Source organism: Oxyura jamaicensis, chromosome 2, assembly GCF_011077185.1.
Source record: "Oxyura jamaicensis isolate SHBP4307 breed ruddy duck chromosome 2, BPBGC_Ojam_1.0, whole genome shotgun sequence".
In the NCBI taxonomy this organism is placed as follows: Eukaryota; Metazoa; Chordata; class Aves; order Anseriformes; family Anatidae; genus Oxyura; species Oxyura jamaicensis.
Window position 1 is genome coordinate 61,533,996 of NC_048894.1, and position 19,688 is coordinate 61,553,683.

Consider the following 19,688-nt stretch of genomic DNA (forward strand, 5'->3'; position numbering starts at 1 on the left):
GAAACACAGACTGATCCTAGACAGCCTGAAAACAAGCAAAAAAAGCATCAAGATACCCATACAGAAACGAAAGGTTGTGATGCAGGAAATATGGCTTGTGTTTCTTCTGGCATAAGTACAGAGACTGAAAGTACTTCAGAGAAGCAAGATTCATCTGCATCTTCCATTGTGGTAGACAGGGAGTTTCATAATAGTCCTTCCAGTTCTACACAGTATAGAAATCTTCCTACTGGAAGCTATGCCTTTGAGAAGGAAGAGGTGAGAATAGAATATGGAAATGGCTCTCCAGCTATTCAACTATGGAAGTCCTTTAAAGAAACTATTCCTTTGTATGATGTGTCAAGTGGTAAACCGGTCCCAGAGGACATAGTGCAGCGTGATTTATTTTCTCTTAGTTCATGCGAAGGGATGATATATGGCCCTCATGAAGGGGAGAAATTGGTGCCAGGAACTTGCCTAGATGAGAAACAAGCTGTTCTTTCTTCAAAACAGGGTGTTGAAACCGTGCAAGAAAAAGAGGTCCAAAATAACGAAGTGAAACTGGATGTGGAAAAGCAGTTGACCACAAGTCAGCGGGCGAAATCTACTCCAAGCGAAGCCATGGCAGTGCAGATAGCAGAACTGGCAAGATCTGTCAGCGTAGATCAGCCAGTGGTAAGACAGGATGTGTTAGTAGCTAAGAAATCTAGCTCTAAAAGATCCACAGGCTCAAAAACTTCTCAAGAAGAGTCTAGTCTTATTCAACAACCAGGACTACTTCCATCTAGTATGGAGGTAACGAGTGACTTGAGTTTTCAGCAAAAGAAACTGAATCTAAGCCACAGTGCAACCAATGAAAGTCAAACTGATAGAAGTATTTGGTGTGAAGAATCAGTGGAGAAGTATGTTCCCTCTAACAGTTGGCTGGCTTGTCTGGACAACGTGGACACAAACTACAACTGTGATGTGTGTTTGCCACAAAGAAAACGTCAAAGTATACTCAGTCTTTCTTCTGATGACATGTCCTCAAGAGAGGATGGCTCATCCATTGATAATGCTCCAGTGTCTTATTTTGTACCTGACTATGTGCTTCAGAAAAGCACGTATGCTTTCCAGAAAAGTACAGAGGGCTTGGAGAAGGAAAAAATTAAAAGTGGTGGGTCCCTCAATGAAGATGAAGTGGTAGGAAGGGAGCAGATGAACGGTTCGGATGGCCAAGATGTCAAAAACTCAACTATGAAGATTAAAGAGTCTTCCAGTGTAGGTAAAAGGCTGGGAGCCCTTCCTAGATCTCCTAGTAGGAAAAAAACCTGTTCTCTCAAGAAAAAAGCAAAGAGTTTATCAGAAGTGGAGGACTCAGAAGAATACTCTGCACAGGGAGAAGAGGAGGATGAGGAGGATGATGATGTGGATGAAATAGAGTATTTCTTTCAAGAAGCTGCTCCATGTGGAATCTTGATGCCGAGTGAAGGAAACCTCTACCGACAAGTTGGCCAGAGGGTGCTTTGGAAACCACCTAAACATGCTATTCCAGCTCACTTAATTAGCTGGCCTGCTCAGGAGAAAATAAAAACTAGGTGCAGGCTTGGTGAGAACATTGGTGTAATTTACAAGGCAAAGGAGAAAGAACAAGATGAAGCTGTGTATAGTGACTATGGGCATTATGGAAGAAAGAGGCCAATGGCAAGAAGAGAAGGGCTTGAACATAAGCGAATGCTACAGAAAGCCTTGGGAGGTAAGCTAGTTGCTGAGGAAAAGGTGCTTGTAAATAGAAAGTGTAAAGAATGCAATTGTGACTGCAAGCTGTAGCTTGAACCAGTTTTAAAATAATAATGTTACAGCTTCACATTTGGCTTAGCCAGAAATAGTTCAGGATTATTTTTGAGGTAGAAGAGCGGTTCGCTGCAGTTCTCTGCTGTTTGAAGATACAACATCATAATGCAATCAGTAGAGAATTCATTAGTAACCTCTCTTTTGATTTAGTCTAATATTTTTTATTTTTGACTTCAGTGTTAACTTGCTAATTTGGAAAGCTTAAGGTCACTTTAACAATGCTTGTTTTATGTTGCTTGATGATATCTTTGAAATTTGGTATTTAAGTTCATACAGACATCTACTCTCTGATCATAGGCACATGTTAGAGGGAATAAACAGGGTTAAGTTCCCTATAACCTAATGGCCATACACTGGGGAACTTCCTTTTCTGCAGAATGAGTGTTAAATTATTAATTTTTATCATAGCTGCTTGTCTTGCAGTTAGCAAAAAAGTGCAGCTATGTTTTATGAAATCAGTGTGAAACTGTATTAAACTTGGTCTGGAAAAGAATATTTCCTTTACTCAAAGCTGAATATTAGTAGAAATTGGGTTCATCTGAAGTGAGAACAAGAAGGATTATTACAGTTCATAACTGGTATTTAGGTAGTTCACTAATGTTGCTGTTTAGTGTAGCCTTAAGCTGTGAAAGGCACCTAAAACAGGATCTACTTCTAGTAAGATGGGTAGTATTCTTCTTCTTTATTACTCTTTTTTTTTTTTTTTTACAGAATCTAAAGATTTAGTTAAAGCATCCTGTAATTTTCATGGTCTCCAGAAAGCTATGTTTTTATTTCTTAGACTCTCAAAAGCTAGCCATTCAGTGGCTAGCTTTGCATTCTGGCAAATCCTTTGCCTTGTGGATCAGACAGTATATTAGCATGTGCAAAACTCAGTACTGACATTACATCAACTTTTTCTATTAGGAAGACTGCTAAGGGAAAGCATGGGGATACCATCTGAAGAATTTTGGATTAGAAGCGGTGCTAAACCCAAAGTTATCGGCCGAATACATAGTAGTCTCTCACCCCAAGCCATGAGTAAAGAACAAGGTATTTTATGCATGTTTGTTTTAAGGAATATTCAAAAGGATATAATATGAAACACTGTAAACTTGCTGCTTTGGTAAGACTTGAAGATAAAACCAGTTCTCATTTTTCTGATACTAGTTTCAGTACATCTCAGGTTCCATATCCTTCTCACTCGTACATGGGAAAGGGTGCAGTATAGCAACTTTTTTTAAGGCACCATGGGAAATCATTAAATGTTATGATGTGGCCAGGTGAAGTCCTTATTCATGTGAAGCTTCTGCTCCCATAAACCACAGTATTAATTCTTCACCTTGATAATGCTTCTCTCAAGTTCATGCTCAGCAGTAACTCCTAATCTTGGTGAGTAAAACATATAGAGGAAGTCATGTGTGATAGCTACGTTGGTTAATCTTCAGAAAAAGTAGTATTGAGCAATAGTTGCCCTGCTGCTGCTAAAGGAAGTCTAAGTGCAAACTATCTAATAGTTTGCTTCTCCAGCTGAATGTTTTCCTTTGTAATTAAGGTCTATGTAGAGCATCTAGGAACTCAACTAAAACTCTTCAAGGATATTTCTTAGAGTTGTTCCAACAGCACTTACATGAGAAATTGCTGAAGAGTATTACTGCTCTCCTGGGTCATGTTTCCAGGTATTGCATGATCAGTCTGTCAAGTATGAAGTTGTCTTCAGAACAGACTGATTTGCTTCTCTTCCCTTCAGTTCAGTGGCAGCATACATCAGGCTTCCAGCATCAACAGTTCAGTAAACTATTCTTTGGAATGTATTTGGTTGGGTCACTCGAACAGGTGTCCATTTGTTGTGAATGCTTGAAAAGTGAACTAAAGCAGAATTAGCCATCTCTCACTAGGCTCTTTTCTGGCACGTTAATACCTATCCAAATTGTTACCCAAAATAGAATGCTGTTCAGAATCACGTAAGTGATTAAATATTGTAGACATACAAGATTGCTTGACAGATGTCATGTTTATCTGCCAATTAAATGGGCACAAACTAGTGTATACAGGGAAGGGAGTAAGAAGAGCCCTAGTGACTGGTGGGGAAAGTCGAGGTTAAATTTGCTTTAACATGACTTAGCAAGATACAACTGGTGTTGTTCCTCTATCTAGGGTGCCTGCCTCTAGTTAAACTCAAGAAGAAAAGAATAAGCAAACCCCCATTAAAACGCAGAGACACAAGATGTGAGGTGGAAGAAATGGAAGTGTGAGAGATGCCTAAAAGTGTACACAAAGGTTGGTATACGGCTACAAGCTCCAAAAATGAATCTTGCAAGCATTCAGTCATTACTGAGTGCTTGATTTGTGAACTGGGAGATTTGTGAACTGGTCTTAGTTTGTGAACTGGGAGGATATTGGATTATTTTTGAAATAATAACAATGTCATGTATGCAATATTAAAAACAAGTTAACTGTTGAATATCAACTCAGCTATGAATACAATTTTAACGCTGACCAGACTGGGTTCCTTAATTCTAAGGAAAAAGGAACACTACTTTGGTCTAGTTGCTTCTCCAAGTGTTTTATTATTTTTAACTACTGGGTCCTGTATTACTTCTTGCAGTATGTTCTCTTCTTAAGCTACAGGCCTGTTTCAGCCAAAATATGCAATTAGATGCCACACAAATGCATCTAGATGATTCTTAAGAACTTAAGTTTAAGTGGGAACTTGTTGCTGTTTTGGAGGAAGATGGAAAAATAATGGAAGGGTGAATCATGTTAATATGTCTGATAACAAATATACTTCTGTGCATTTGTGGGAGTATCCAGAAAGATTATAAATTGAAATGGATCAGTACATACAGGAAGCTACCTAAAGGATCAGACTCACTTCTGGGAAAGAACAATTTGGTGTAGTAAAACTACCTTGAATATTCAGTGGGGAAATACATTAATTAAAGACCCCGTTTTCTCAAAGTAAACACAATATTAAACAGGATTCCAGTTCCTGATATTTGCATTGTCTGAAATATTAAGTTTTACTGAAGTGTCCTGTTACTCAAAATTGGTGTCAGTTCTGAAGTCTGTGTACTTAAACATCAATGTTTACCTGTCAGTTGTTGACACTTTTTGGAAAGCACTTAGGAAACTTTTGTAGTCTCACATTAACTCATATGTCCCAGAAATAGTTGGTGCTTCTTGGATGCCTTCAACTTATGCCAGATTTTGACTGTGCTCTTATAAGCTTGAAGTGAGACTCTTACCTATCTGTTATACTGGAGTATTTCACAGTTCAGCACCATGCCTGCGGAATATACCATTGCCGGGAACTTGAGTATATGGTTTTAATCTTAATCTCAATCACCAATGTCTTCTCCTGCAATAAGAAAAGGCAGTCATTGATGTCAAACCTTCCTTTTGAAGTAAATTGATCTACGTTATTTGGAGAGAATGTGCTGCTTAATTATTCTTCCCTTCTCTTTAGGGCGTGGAACAAGAAGGTCCCTCTATAAGAGAAGATAACTGCAAATATTGGGGCAGGAGGGGAAGCAAATGTATCAGAGGTTTGCATAAACATAACTCATAATTCCATTGTATATTTTGTAAGTTGCTGTGCTCTCTTGGAGGGCAAGAACTGCCATATATCTTGCAGTGCTGCTATTAAAATGGAATGAAGTATTTAACACTAAACTGTCACCTTTTGTAACTAACATCCACTATCTAAATAATTTAATAGAAGGGCATTTTGAGGCTTGTATTCCATCTATACATGGATGTATAGATGCATATATCCCTTTTGAAAGGTGTGTATATATATGTCAGTTATTGCTGCCCTATTAAGCTTTGTAGGATTGTTATCTCATCACATAGTTTGTTTGTGCAAGACTCACTTCCATCACCTGGATTTTTGGCTGGATTTTTTTTTTTGGAAGTGTAAAGAATGTAGTTAAAGCTGTATCAAGTCAAGTACTGACTTAAAACTTCAATGCATTTCCTCAGATCTTACTCTTTGGCATGATTGGAGGACTAAAATTAAAGTACTGAACTGATGTGATGCTTCCCACTGCTTCTCTTCTTTTTCTGTGGATCTCTGTGGTGACCCTTGTGAGCTCCCTATGGAGGCCCTGACCTGGAGAGATGGACTTTGGAGGTGAAGCAAGGGCACACCACTGTGATTTAAAAAACTAAAATAAAAAATGCCACCTTACTACTCAAACGTCTCCACAGAACCGAAATAATAAAACTAGGTCTCCTGTTGACCTATCTATTCATAACCAAAATAGGCTGATCATAGCACAAAAACACTGGAGCTTTTTCACAGCTAAGAAAGCTAGTAGCACTATGTGAGAAGATCATGACACTACGGTTTTTGTAAGATTACCAAATAAAGTGACATTGTGAGTAAAGAAGATGAGAATGTATAAACTAGGGGGAAAGGGGAGGAGAGAATGGGTGAATAAGATTTGCCTTTTGCTTTTTCTCCCCATGCTCTTGATTTGTGCTTTAAAATTACCTGCAGAGATGAAGTAGCATCTCCGGTGATGATGTTCAAGTTCTGTGCATGCCTGTTACTGGTCTGATCTGTACCAAGTGACACTACCTCGCCCTGGTGAGGAGTACTGAGGCATCACTCCCCTACTCAATTGACTCTTGACTGTTGTTTCTAATAGTACTTGTAGGAGCTTATTAAAGAGCTACTGTAATTATAGCCTTTACCTCAAGCTGTTACTGAAAGGATCTGTATTAGTGCTGTAGTTTTTTCTCTGCCTTAAGCACCACAAGAAAATAAGGAATACAAACTCATATTTAGCTTTTATAGTGCCCAAAACATCTATTTGTATCAATGTCAAAGAGTAAATGGAGGGATGGAACTTCTTCAGGCAAGGAGCTTTTTAATACTACCCCTGCTCTGAAAAATGTAGGACTTCCCTTAGATACCTAACAGAAGAATCTATAGCTCTTGGGGATACATTATTCTGGTGCAAGGAGTGAGGAATAGTCTCCAAGTGAAAGCTTAAGTGACAACATAGAGTAATCCTCAGCTGTAGCTGAGACCTTTTAGGTAAGGGCTGACATTTTCCCCTGAACTTGAGCCCGCCTTTGGGGTTGAATACAAAGTTACTTCTGCTGACAGACTTAACTCTCTTATTTTTGCCTGATAGTGGAATACTCATGACCTGACAGGTAGAAGGCACTCTTTTTGTTTGTTTGTTTTTGTGGAGTGGCTAATATTCCAGAAGCACTCCAAAAATTATGCTAGTCCATCCTTTCACAGGTCTTGCAGTTGGTGTGCTTTCTACTCAGATATAAGCAGCAATTCAGGACTGGGTGATGCTAGATCCCAGAAAGATGTGAGGGAGTAGTAGTAGGGAGAGTTTAGACTGCTTTAATCTGAAAGTGCTATTAGTTTTTCCGAAGTTTGGTTTGCTCTGCTCTGTCAGTACTAGTACTGGGGCCTTAAAACTCTATCTTCTGCTTGACCTTTTAGTCACTCAGCAGACTGTGGACTGTATCTGAAGTCAACTGGCTTATGACTATTTAATATTCTAATGGGTGAGATGGCCATGATTTAGAAAGGTTGCAAACTATGAACTGTACTTTAAAAGGCTGTCAATTAAAGTCCAGGCTCTTCTAGTTCAGCCAAGTAACTATTCTGTGATGTGAGATTTCACTTTTGGTTATAGTTGCACATACGTGTCAGTTTTTTCCTGTTTCCTATGAAGGCAGATTGCCTTCAGTGCTGGCAGTATTGTATTGCCTTTAAAATTCTCAAATGTCTTCTACAACATCTACTGTAAGAACAGCTGAAGAATCTATTTACTTCTTGGCAAAGCAGTGACAAACAGTAGGAGCCTCTGAAACTGCCATATTGAGAGTTTTGTTGGACAGACTGTGACTCAGAATTTCTAAATCAGCTAACTACAGCTTCTATTGCAAAGTGGGTGGATTGTAATGCTCAAGTGCTGCCCACGGTTATGTTGGCTTATCAAACTTTAATTCTTTATTTTAACGTTAGATTTGGTAGCATGTGTGGCATAACGCATTCCTTCTTAGTGTCCTGTCTTCTGCCTTATGTTCAAGAAGATTAATTATAGGTCGTTCTACTAAAACAAAACAATGTAAGACTGGCAGGAGCTAATAGCAAAAATAGTCATTGCATGCTAACCGTAAGCATACAGAGGAAAAACAAATTACTGTTTTTAAAAAACAAACCAAAAAAACACAAGTCCTCAGATTCCCTGAGTGACTCAGTGTCATTGGCTATCTCAGTTGAGGCTATAAAACCCAAGTTATTTTGTGGCCAAAAAAAAAAAAAAAATGTTCTTGAAGTTCTTTCTGACATGAAGAATTTGGAGTATTAAGATAATCAGACCTAAATGCTGGAAATCGTCAGTTGCAACTGTATTGCCAGCAAGGTATGGTGTAGCTGCACGTCACCTTTGTTTAGATTCATGGGATTATAGTCATGCTACTGTTACCACTGAAATTTCAATATAAGCTTCAAATAGAAATATATTTCTACAAAGAAAGCAATCACCAGGAACTTTTGCTCTTTGAACAAACTAAATAGTTGAATGGTTAAGATTTAAAACATAAGTCTAATCAGTCTTTCAAGAGTATAGCTTTCTATTCTGCTTTCTGGGAATACTTCTGTGTAGAATCATTTTCCATTAATAAAAACGGGTGTTGGAATTTCTCTAGTCTACATATTTCTTAAAGACCTGGAGTCTCTTACATGCTAGCTTTGGCACAGCTTAAAATGTTAAGTGGTTAAATTAATCATGTTTCTCAGTATTCTCATGTGGTTTGCTAGTCACTACTGTTAGAAACCTTACAGTATTGAGACTGCAATCTTTTTTTAACTTTGAAACTGCCTCTACTTTTAAGAATTTGAGTAGAGACCCAATAAAATTCTTATGTATAGGATATTCCAGATCTTCAAAACTGAGAATGACATGGGGGAAAATGAACAGGAGTCAGTTGTCCACATAACCTTCAGTATAAGAACTAGGGGAGTGTGAAATGAAACTAGTAGGGAACAGCTTGAAAGCAAGTGATGTTTCTTTGCTAATTAATACTTAATCTGCATAACTAATCTGTAGAGGTTTCTTGCTGAAGGAAACAATTTTAACAAGTGTCTGGATGTAAAAGAAACTAGGCTACTAAATAAAATATAGTCTGTGATTGAAAGTACCCATGCTGCAAGCAATAGAGGCTTTTTTTTTTGATGAAATAAATACCAGTCCTGTTTGCCATACTCTGTTGCTTAAGCATCCACTATTGACCATGAGTGGAGGAAGATAATAGGTTAAGCAGATGTTCAGTCTGCAGAACACTGATTTGGTATCTCAAACCTTTAAATTGCACTTAATATATGCTAAAGAAGGGTTGTCTTCTATTATTTTTCTTGATTGTTCAAATAGTAAGCCCTTGTATAGGTAAAATCCTGTTGAACAGACCAAGGTGAGGGACCCATTCCCAAGCAGTGGGATGACAGGCTAAAAGGAAGCTGAATTAGTTTAATGAAACTAGGTTTTAGAAGAATCTTAGATGACAAAAGCTAATGTAACTGAAGAGACTTTTAGGTTACCTGTGCTCTACTCAAACGTGAGTGAGGATTCTCTAGAATGCATCAGAGTAAGACTTTACATGGTGCAAATTCCAGCATATGCCCAGCAATTACCAGTGTTATAAATAAATGGATTTTATTAGCATCGCATGTAGGTCTGTGCATGCTATTTCAGCTGTTCAGTTTTCCTTCTGCTTAAAGAACCAGGAGCTTTCAATTAAACCAGGAGCTTTCAATTAATTATCTGTATCAACATCATCATTAACTAGCAGGAGTCATCAGTAAATCACACCAGAGATCTAATAAATAATACTAGAGGATAAAAGAACTCCAAAACATTTGAGCTCTGAAGAAACTTAAGTAGTTTCACCAAAAGCTACTGTTCTGATTAGTACATTCTTTATAAGGTCACTAGGAGATAGTGATATTTAAGTTGCATACCACTCAACTGCTTTGTCAATGAACAGGTTTTTGCCCTTTTGTTTGCTTATTGAAAATGTGGAGTCTCAAACGTGATGAGGGAAAGAATCTTTTTTTTTTCTAAATGGGCGTTGTCTACCTTGTTTTATTCCAGAGCATAATGACTTAAAAAAAAAAAAAAAGACATTTCAACTAAGTGACTTAGACAGGTAGAAGGGAAAAAAACACATTTTAATGTATACTTTCCCTATCTTCCAAAGCACTCAGTGGAAAACAAATTAAAATTCATTTGTGTCTCTGGTTCCTTGATTTCACCGTCAATGGCTACTGATGTTAGAGCTTTATTATGCTTTGCTTAATATAATAACAAGCATAGAGATTAAGTGCTGAATGAGATCAAATCTGACCTAGTCCTTTTCAAAGCAAATCTCTGCTTTTTCCTTTTGGAAAGCTCCAATAAACCTCTAGGTCCTCAACTCATAGCTTTGCACTGCTGTACCTTTATCTGTTGATCTTTCAAAAAGATGCTTACTCTAATGCAGTGTATTGACATCTCTATCTTTCCAGTTAAGTTTGCCTTGGAGTGTTAGTGACCTTGTAGACTGGCCAAGTTTTTTTTAAGCAGAGTACATATCTTTCCTTTCTTCCTGCTTACATGTTCTTTGCTGCTGTTCTGCAACTTAAAAGCATATATCTGAAAACCATACTGAAAGCCTTAGACATTTATGTTCTTGTGGGATGATTCATAAAATATGACATGAAATAATTCTAGTAAATATACAAAATATGTTGGAATTTACTTCCATAGGCCTTTTTAAAAGGAAAAAAAAATCAAATGTATCAAAACAACTGATACTGAAATGTACGTAGAAATACATCTTTTTCATTTCCAACACGAACCACCCATTTCTTTAAATAACTAAACTCTTTATAGTAAAATTGAACATCTAACGTCATTACACCTGGCTCCTAATCCTCTGGTTTGGGGATCACTTTAGGTATTATAGAACTGTGCCTATTATTGTTGATCACACTGAGATTTTGTTACAAAAAAATCGAGCCTTGCTGATACTGTGATTTTGTCTTAAATTCTCTTGAACTCTTTTCCCCTTCAGCAGTGTTCTTTATTTCCCCCAGCTGCCAGTGCTAGGCTAACTAAAATGAACTTCAGCACACAGGCAGTATGCAGAGAAAAAAAATATCGTATAACATCATAAGGACTGTAAGGAAACTGTCAGTGCTGTGTGTGAATTCTGCCTTTGTAGTTATGGTTTTCTGTGGACAGTTACAGAGCAACGCCAAGGCTCAATCTGACCCCGCTGGATGGCCCTTAGCACAGGTTTTAGGGTTTAAAGATATGAATGATTGAGTATGGTTTAATGCAGCTCTCTCTTTCCTGGCTGCAGCATTACAGAGGGGTCGGAAAGAAGAGCCAATGTAGGGTGCTATATGTATCCATCTGTATGATCTCAGTTTAATAAAGCCCTTTCTGGTGGTTTCTTCCTCATTCTTTGGATTGTCCCTTGCAGTTCACAAGTAATGGTCCTTGAGCGTGTAGCAGATGACTACTGTCAGTCACCTTCTAGAGCGTGTAGCAGATGACTACTGTCAGTCACCTTCTAACTTCTCATTAGATTTAGATGACTTATGCTTTCTCTTTTTCTTCTTCTTCTTTTCTTTTTTTTTCTTTTCCTTCTTTCTCTTTTTTTTCTTGTGTTTATTTCTACATTCTGAGGAAGTGGAGCTGCTGCTTTCTTCATCATCCTCATCACTGTCGTCACTGCTATCATTATCATCTGAGGTGGAGTCTTCCAAGAGCTGTTTCAGTTGCTGTATCCTGAGTTTAAAAAATGTGAATGAGAATACTTTCCAGCTCTCTCAGTAATAATTTATTCTAGCTTTCATCTGCTTTCTTCCTAGCTTGAGAAATGGAAGCTTCATCCAAAGGGCTGGGGAACACTTCCTATTCTGCTGAATTACAACTCCCATTACAATTTTCATACAGATAACAACCCCTTTTGAGACAAGCATATGTTTTGTTCTCAGGGACTTCCCATCTCATGGGTTATTGCAGACAAGCGTATTGGCCAATTTGTAATTTACTTGCAAGACAGAGGTAAAAGCAGTTGCCAAACCACCGATGGAAGTTGTATCCTTATGCATACACAGGTGCACATAGGGATTATAATATTATGAAAAAAAATTGCCCTGCTGATACAGAGATGATGTCAGTGAAGCTGACTGTGTAGATTCTACTTCAGATTCAGAGGTGTCTTTGACAGGCACTCTTCTTGTGAGCTTTCATGGATCCCTGGCAAATAGGGAGAGACTATTTGCTTATTCTATTGTTTTCAAAATCCTTGCCAAGATTTTGTGTTTGTTTTTTTTTTTTAAAAAAAAAAAAAGTGTGCAACATACCTATGCTAACAGTACTAATCTACTCACTACCTACAGTTAGTTCAATAATCTCATTGATGCAGCTCAAATAAGAAAGCATGAAAGAACTCTCCTGATTTATATGTTGAATAATATATGTTGAAGGAACAGTATCAGGCGCCTAGACCTAGCTTTCTAAATCCATCCCTTCATGTCTACTGAAAGCACTTTGATACAAAAGTGTCTCAGTGAAGCTAGTGCAAAAAACAACTTTTTTATTAAACCTAAAACAGAACAATATCCAGGGACCTAAATATTATGGCATCAATGAATGACTCCTCTTTAAATCTTTGTTTTGGAACAAATGTAGAAGTTAATAGAATTAAAGAGGTACAAAGTACGCTGAGTGATTACTGAGAAAGTAGAAATACATTAATCTCTATTAACAGAAAGAAACCGCCATCAAAAATGTTCTGAGTTGGTGAGGGTAACACATTAAAGTTTCAACTACAAACTCTAAATTACTATCACATTATCAAGATTAAAAACAGACTGAAAATGCATTTTACTACAGAGACACATACCTCATTTCTTTTTCATGACGTTTAGTTTCCCTTATTATATCATACATGGGATCTTCATGTGCCTTTAAAATGGAAAACAAAACCCAGTGTTAATAAAGAAAATGATATATCACTGACTTTTTTTTAAGAGAAAACAAAAGCCACTGTGTTATCAGAAGATTAAATATACTTAACAAGCTCTTAATTCACAAGTATACTATCAGACTTTGGTGAACATCATTCATCTGGACTGATTTTTTATTTTATCTGGTTACATCGCTGGAGTGGAGCACTCCTTAGGTATATTACCTCTGACCCTTTCCAGTCACAGTTAACTAAGAGCTCCCTGCACACATACTACAGCAGTAGCTAGACATAGAAGGACTGTCGAGGTTCAAAACAGTAAGATTTGTGCCCTTGCATGTTTAAAAAAACTGGATACAAACACATAGGAATACAGGAACAAGGATAAGACAAATGGATAATGAAGTTGGAGCTGTCCTTGCATGCTATGCATTAATATTATTGCTTCTTAAATCAGTTATTTTTAAATTGAATAAGCATTGCAGAAAAAGATAGTTGTGAAGGAAGGTAGCAAATAAACTTTGCAGATATTTAAGGCCAGTTCATGCCAAGAAAGAATGCAGCAAAAAGAACAAGGTGATCATTTCTGTTGGAAGATTCAGCACACAAATCAATGGAGAAATTATATCAGATGCTGACCAAAGGTGCGAATTAAAATTTCAGTAGCAAATGACAGATGTTAGGAATGCACCATGAAGGGCCTGGCCATAAACTAAGAGTTTGATGCAACAGTGAAGACTAAGAAAAAAAATTAAGAATAGAGGCAATCTGGTCATGGGTGTGGGCTAAAAGTCCCTTATACAGTAGTGTTCTTGTTGGACAGAAATGAGTCCAGAGTGCATTTTTCAACGATAGAAAGAAAGACCTAAGATACAAAGTGATGACAGCCTGAAATATAGTTTAACAATGCAGAGCAACAGAAAAAGTTATGGTCATGCAGAAATAATCTGCAAAACTGAGATGTCGTCTCGTGTAGCAAGAGACCAGAATTGTAGACAATGACTGGCTTACAGACCTAGACAACAGGTTTCATGATGTGGTTGTTCACAATGAGAGCAGAAGGCTTGAAGCAGCTGTAATGTGGGCAGCTCAAGCTTGACTAAGCATTTTTTGTTACGTTGATATTTTATCACAAAAATTTATGCTGTAAAAGTTGATTGAATATAATGGTTGAAAGAGGTTCTTGAAGATTTCCAATTTAAATGTAAATATTAATTATTTTCCACTTGAAGAGCAGATTTTCTGTAAAGTAGCCAAACATCCAACCACATCTGTAGCTTTTTCTTTATTAGGAGATTTTCAGCATCTATATTATACTAGAGACAGAGGAAAAGTAGATAATAGAGCATCATCTTACAGGCTTTTCTTCACTTGCAATATTATCCATCATCAACATAAATAATACAAGCAATAATACTACAGTGTATGTACTCACTACTCTAAATTGTTCCAATTTCTGATTGCCTTTAATAAAGAATGGGCATTCTTTATCTCCTGTTCTGTGTCCATAACGCTTACACCTCCAACCTTTAAAAAAAGAAGCAGCAATGAATTGCATCTGAGCCAGATCAGAGTACAGAAAAACAAACAAATATATTTATAGAAAATATTAAAATATTTTCAATTTTTGGAAAAAAAAATAGATACAAAAGTGTTATGTTGATACATGTAACTTCCATAAAATAGAAAGCTATCACAGCCTTCAAGATATTGGTAGTTTTTATATCAATATGACGCCAATCTACCTGGATCTCGTCATCTGTCCACCAGACATCCTGCCCTCCCCCAGAATAAAAAGATGGCTATATGAAGGTCCAATGACATCTGGAACATTTTCAGCCTTACACTGCATAACTTTGACTTCTTTTCCCAAAGGCATCCAAAGCCCTTTTGTTGGGGCATGGGCCAGGAATTCTCGTGCGCTTTCATTGCCTGGTACATCAGGGATGCAGTCTTCTGGTTTTGTTTCATTTTCCTGTGGAAAAAGATACAGAAAATAAAATAACTTTTTTTTTCTTTTATTTTCTTTTTAAATAATTTTATAAGCATCAATACTCCAAAGCATACAAGCCTTCATTTAATAGGGAATCTGTTTGCTCTGTAACATATAGCGGATCCAAAATACCTAATCCTTAAGTCATCTTCTTTCTCCCTTGCCCTTGACTTTTCTGATTCAAACACTTTCTTGATATATTGCTTCCACTCCTTTCCATTTATGCTAGTAATTTATTTAAATAAATAATAGTAACAAAAATTATCAGATAAGCTGATATTTCTTCTTCTGTTATAACAAAACATAATGAACAGAAACAGCCTTTACAACACAAAGCAGTATTTTTTAGGTTAAAAGCACTAGCTTATGGCTTAGTTATATCAATTTGGCAATAGCAATGATCATTATGAAAGTATTTTTACACAAATATTTTGAGCATAAGCAATGGAGAAGAATGCTGAAAAGATGTCACACAAGCTGAAAGTCTGCTTCACCATAAATGATTTCCCTGTGTCAACGGTGTTAAATACTACATGAATTTTGTGCTCTAAGAGGTCATGAAGGAACTGGTATCAACATACCTGATTCTGGGCATTTCACTTTGTACTTAGTAAGTCAAAGAGGTTGGCTTGTAACTGAGGAGCTCTGAACTGTCCTCTGGACTTTACTTACTTCTCTCTGTAATTTATATAGGTAACCTAGACACTTAAGATAAATGGCTAAAAGACAGTCTCTGAAAATCCCTTGTAACACTAAAAATGTACTGCAGTATATTTACCAACCTTAATTAGTCCTGGGGGAGGTTTCTCATAGCTGAAAAGCAATAGAAATATTGTTACTCTGTAGCTTAGCATAAACAAATAAATTGACAAAACACAGTATTTCAACAGTATAGTTAAAACTTTCACCTCACATTTTCCCTTAAATTTTACATAATCAATAATTGCCAATGGTAGCTGAAGATGGATACCTGGATGCAAGCAGGCTGACAAAGTGCTTCCAAACCCACAGATTTGCCTATAAAGATATTCATCTCTTGTTAACATTCTTCAGATTCCTATCTTTTGGGGGGGACAGCTATTTTCATCATTCTGCTTTACAAGGAGGTGCAGTACATCCAGTTCAGCTTGAACCACCATAAACAAACAATTCTCTCACCTTTCGCTGCAGCACCCTGCTCCAAGATTTCACTGATCCAAATTTCTTTACTCCATCACTGCTGAATCACAGACATACCCAGCTGAAAAATTTTCTCACTTCTAGCTTTGCCACCCCTATATAATGTAAAATAACAACTTTGTCGTCTTCTGAATATTAAATGTAAGGATGTAATGTTACTGACAGAAGTACCACCTGCAGTATTTCCTGCGGTATTTCTGCAGAAGACAAAATTCACTAAAATCCAAATAGCAAGGAGGTGCTCTGTAGAACACAGTAACAGAGAAAGTGCATGTACGTACTTAGGAGTTAAATGCCAAAACATGGGATAATCTTTAACAACTTTTAAAGTGCTGATTAGTTTTAGTAACAAACAAATTTTGACTTTCACTTGGAAGAGAAAAAAATACATTCCAGTCAACCTTCTGATCTTTCTATTACATTAAAACCCTTTTCAATAAAACAGCCTAAGTGCTTCATAGCACTGTGGACTACAGATGGAGTCATTAGGCATCTCTCAATCTCTCAAACCAGTTTTCCTTTTTTTTCTAGTGTAGTGGAAACCGGCTGAACAACTTCTGATTCTATGCTACAACTCCCAGACTTCTAGGAATCTTGTAAGAAGAGACCCAGTTTTTCTCAACAAACCAGTATAAAGTCATGAAGCAGTTGTGCAAATGTCACTGCAATTCAAGTGCTACAGTAATACTGTAACACATCAGTGGCTTTCGTGACAGGCACGGAGACAATGGAGACACTGGCTACCCTCCCTAAATTAAACTATTAGGCTAGGCACAGCAGATAAACAAACGAAACACAGACCTATTTATGCACAAAAAGGGCAATGTTTGGGAAAGATATTACGCATATCCCCAGTTAAGATCTACAGACAGACTGCACATTTCTACTCCGTTTTGAGTCCTTGTGACCTGAGTGGATCCATTGCTGGCGGCAGTCGAGTCCTCCTGAGCAGTACAGGACATCCCTAACACCTAACGCTTGGTACGAACAAGGCCCTATGTGTCACCCAGCCAGGGAAGTTAGAGCAGGGTGGACCCGACTGCTGTGAAAAAGGTAACTCCTAATGACTTGCTTTTGCCCCTTGACACTTCTGAGGGCAGGAGGTTTGGGGGATGAAAGCAGGGAAACTCTGGGCTTGCAGGGAGCAGGGGCCAACAGCCCTGGGATTTACCCCAAAAGCCCAGTGCTTCGGCACTGAATCAGCGCGGTGGCAGTGAAGGCATATTTACAAGCACATTTATAGATATTTTCACAAAGAAACAAAGCACGGCACCCTCCCTGCGCTGAATATCGAGCCCCAAAGCCCCGCCGGGCCGGCTCCTAGCAGAGGCAGCCCGGGCAGGGGAGGGAGCCCGGGGGTGGCCTCCCCTTCTCCGCTCCTTACAAGGACTCCAGGTGCTGGAGCTTCTGGAGCTGTTGCGCCTCCTGCTTCTTCCTTTTCCTCTCATGTCGACCCTGGCTCCTGCCGACGCTCGCCGCGGGCTCCTGCGGGCTCCTGCGCCGCGCCTGGCTGCCCCTCGCCTCCTTTTCCTCCTCCCCTTCCTCCCGGCCCGTTCTCGCCCTGCGGGACATCGGCACGGCGGCGGCGAAGCGCGGCGAGGCCCGGCGACGCCTCTCTCCGTCCCCCTCTCCCTCCCCGCCCTCCACGCTGCGCATTTCGGTTTCACTTCCCCTGCCGGCCGTCGACTTCCTCCGGCGGCGGCGACGAGGCCGGTCCTGGCAGCGCCCCCCGCAGCCACGGCTTCCGCTGGCCTCCCCCCTGCCCGCGGCCCCGCTCGGTGGCCGGGCTGAGGTGGGGCGGCGCGGGATGGTGCCTGCTGCCCGCCCGCCTGCTCTGCGCGCAGCCTTCGCTTAAACACAACGTGTTGTGGGGCGTTGCACCCTCAGAGCACCGTTAGAAGGAAATTGATAATAATAATAATAAATAATGGCGCTATCCTTGTCTACATGCTGAGGGGGGGCATTGAGGGCATCCAAGGAAAATGCTGACCAGGGGGAGATGGTGTCCAGGAGAACATGGTGCCCAGTGGGAGTTGGCACACAGCAGAAGATGGCACCCAGGGGAAGATGGTGCCAAGGGAAGGTGGCACCGAGTGGGAGATGGTTCCCAGGGGGAGATGGTGTCCAGGGGAAGATGGAGGCAGCCCAGTAAAAGGGCCTAATGGGGAGGGAAATGTTGAGCTCAGGCCAGGCCCGCCAGTGAGGGAACATGACTAGCTTGTAGTTGCCTGGATCCTTCTTCTTGCCCTTTTTGAAGTCTGGAGTGACATTGGCTTTCTTCCAGTCTTCAGGCACCTCTCCTGTTCTCCATGACCCTTCCAAGAAGATGGAGAGTGGCCTATCAACAATATTGGCCGACTCCCTCAGCACCTATGCGTGCATTCCATCAGGGCCCATGGTTTTGTGGATGTCAAGTTTGTTTAAAATGATCTCTGACTTGATCCTCCATTACTAAAGGAAACTTCTTTCTCTGGACTTCTTTCGTCTCCAGGGTCTGAAATTCCTGAGGGCTGGTCTTAACAGTAAAGATTGAAGCAAAAAATGCATTTAGCACCGCTGCCTTCTCCTTATCCTTTGTCACCTGGGCACCTGCCCCATTCAACAGTGGGCCAACATTCTCCCTAGTCTTCTTTTTTTCTACTGATATATTTGAAGAAACCCTTCTTGTCCTTGACATCTCTTTGTCATGTCAAATCCCCTGACATGTCAAATCACAATCAGTCCCTTACATGGTCACGTATCTTCAAGCAACAAGTGAAGAAGTATTTCCTGGCACCAAAATTACATTTAAAATGTTTGAAAAAACTACGAAGAAACAGTATCAATTTTTCACTCTTATTTAGAGAAGTGGCAATAGTTTCTAAAAGTTACGTATCAGCTGGGCTGATGCCTACTAAACAGAGACTTTATTTTGGCAGCAAACCCAAGTGATACAATAGACGTGTGGGCCCCCTTTCATTCCGATGTTTTGCTAGTTTCAAGTGCCTCTTACTTCATATTCTCTAATCAACAGAGTAATTAAGCTCTGGAGCAGGTTTCCAGTGCTTTAAGACGGTGACAGAAATGCAAATTAATTCTATGATGGAGTGTTTCCAGTTTATGAATGGTATTCCAGGGGAAGGATGTGTACAATAGCTAAAGAGAGAGGAGATATCAGGAAACCACACCAGTCTTATTTTCAAATACCCTTGACTGACCTGGTGTGGCTGATGTAAACAGAGCTCTGCCAATTTGGAGGAGGTAGGGGCCTGGCTTAGATGACCATGGTAACTTGCCACGGTTTCAATGACTTCAGCCTCAATACAGAAACTGATGCAAATTCAGAAACGAAAGGCATCGTGTAGCAGTCTCAACAGCAGTGGGTGGTTGGAAGCAGATGCAAAAGGACAGATCACGATACATTTTCCTCTTTCTACTGTTAAATTAGCGAGAGCTAGGCTGCGTTCTTTGCTTCCTGGTGTCTTGTACACCCAAGCTCTAATTTCTGAGAAAATCAGGGTATTTCTGTGATACTCTTTACCACAGTAACTTAATGGGGCAGACAGAAGGTGAAATTAGATAGGCACCTAAATCTTCTCAGCCACAATGATTTAACCTTGTTCTTTCTTTGGTTTAATACAAATAATTTTCTAGTTGATTTCCTCATCTGTCTTAGAAATGAATTTTATCACAAGTACCCAGTGCAAATGTACCTAGCTGCAAGGTGAGACTTTTTTTTCCATTTTAA

At 39.2% G+C, this 19,688-nt stretch overlaps 2 protein-coding genes and 1 long non-coding RNA gene across 4 annotated transcripts; 1 reads left to right on the forward strand and 2 right to left on the reverse strand.

The window, feature by feature from the left end:
• Positions 1 to 6: 6 nt before the first annotated feature.
• Positions 7 to 5,550, forward strand: LOC118162893. Its single transcript, XM_035319330.1, has 4 exons — positions 7 to 1,714; positions 2,719 to 2,844; positions 3,949 to 4,071; positions 5,261 to 5,550. The coding sequence occupies exons 1-3, from the start codon at positions 91 to 93 to the stop codon at positions 4,044 to 4,046; spliced, it is 1,848 nt and encodes a 615-aa protein (XP_035175221.1). The 5' UTR covers positions 7 to 90; the 3' UTR covers positions 4,047 to 4,071; positions 5,261 to 5,550.
• On the reverse strand, positions 3,034 to 3,953 carry LOC118162898. Its single transcript, XR_004748707.1, has 2 exons — positions 3,626 to 3,953; positions 3,034 to 3,453 (listed from the first exon to the last, which is right to left on the reverse strand). It is a non-coding gene; the product is annotated as an uncharacterized LOC118162898 (long non-coding RNA).
• Positions 5,551 to 9,978: 4,428 nt separating the features above from the next.
• Positions 9,979 to 17,637, reverse strand: RP9 (RP9 pre-mRNA splicing factor). 2 transcript variants are annotated; one of them, XM_035319331.1, is made up of 7 exons: positions 17,346 to 17,637; positions 15,565 to 15,595; positions 14,635 to 14,764; positions 14,225 to 14,316; positions 12,727 to 12,788; positions 11,383 to 11,603; positions 9,979 to 11,345 (listed from the first exon to the last, which is right to left on the reverse strand). In XM_035319331.1, exons 1-7 carry the CDS (start codon positions 17,615 to 17,617, stop codon positions 11,338 to 11,340), a joined length of 816 nt encoding a protein of 271 aa, XP_035175222.1. In that variant the 5' UTR covers positions 17,618 to 17,637; the 3' UTR covers positions 9,979 to 11,337. The 2 variants fall into 2 exon arrangements, with proteins under 2 accessions (XP_035175222.1, XP_035175223.1); XM_035319332.1 differs by lacking the exon at positions 9,979 to 11,345 and having other exon boundaries at positions 11,352 to 11,603.
• Between the last annotated feature and the right edge of the window lie 2,051 nt (positions 17,638 to 19,688).

What these genes read in the sequence shown, in the direction of transcription:
- LOC118162893 (XM_035319330.1), top strand. Translation starts at nt 91, where the DNA reads ATGGCTTGTGTTTCTTCTGGCATAAGTACAGAGACTGAAAGTACTTCA. An exon ending in GCTACAGAAAGCCTTGGGAG is followed by an intron (nt 1,715 to 2,718) that starts GTAAGCTAGTTG and finishes TTTTTCTATTAG; the next exon opens with GAAGACTGCTAAGGGAAAGC. An exon ending in AGCCATGAGTAAAGAACAAG is followed by an intron (nt 2,845 to 3,948) that starts GTATTTTATGCA and finishes TCCTCTATCTAG; the next exon opens with GGTGCCTGCCTCTAGTTAAA.
- RP9 (XM_035319331.1), bottom strand. Translation starts at nt 17,617, where the DNA reads ATGCGCAGCGTGGAGGGCGGGGAGGGAGAGGGGGACGGAGAGAGGCGT. An exon ending in CTCCCCCAGGACTAATTAAG is followed by an intron (nt 14,765 to 15,564) that starts GTTGGTAAATAT and finishes CTTTTTCCACAG; the next exon opens with GAAAATGAAACAAAACCAGA. An exon ending in AGAAGTCAAAGTTATGCAGT is followed by an intron (nt 14,317 to 14,634) that starts GTAAGGCTGAAA and finishes CTTTTTTTAAAG; the next exon opens with GTTGGAGGTGTAAGCGTTAT.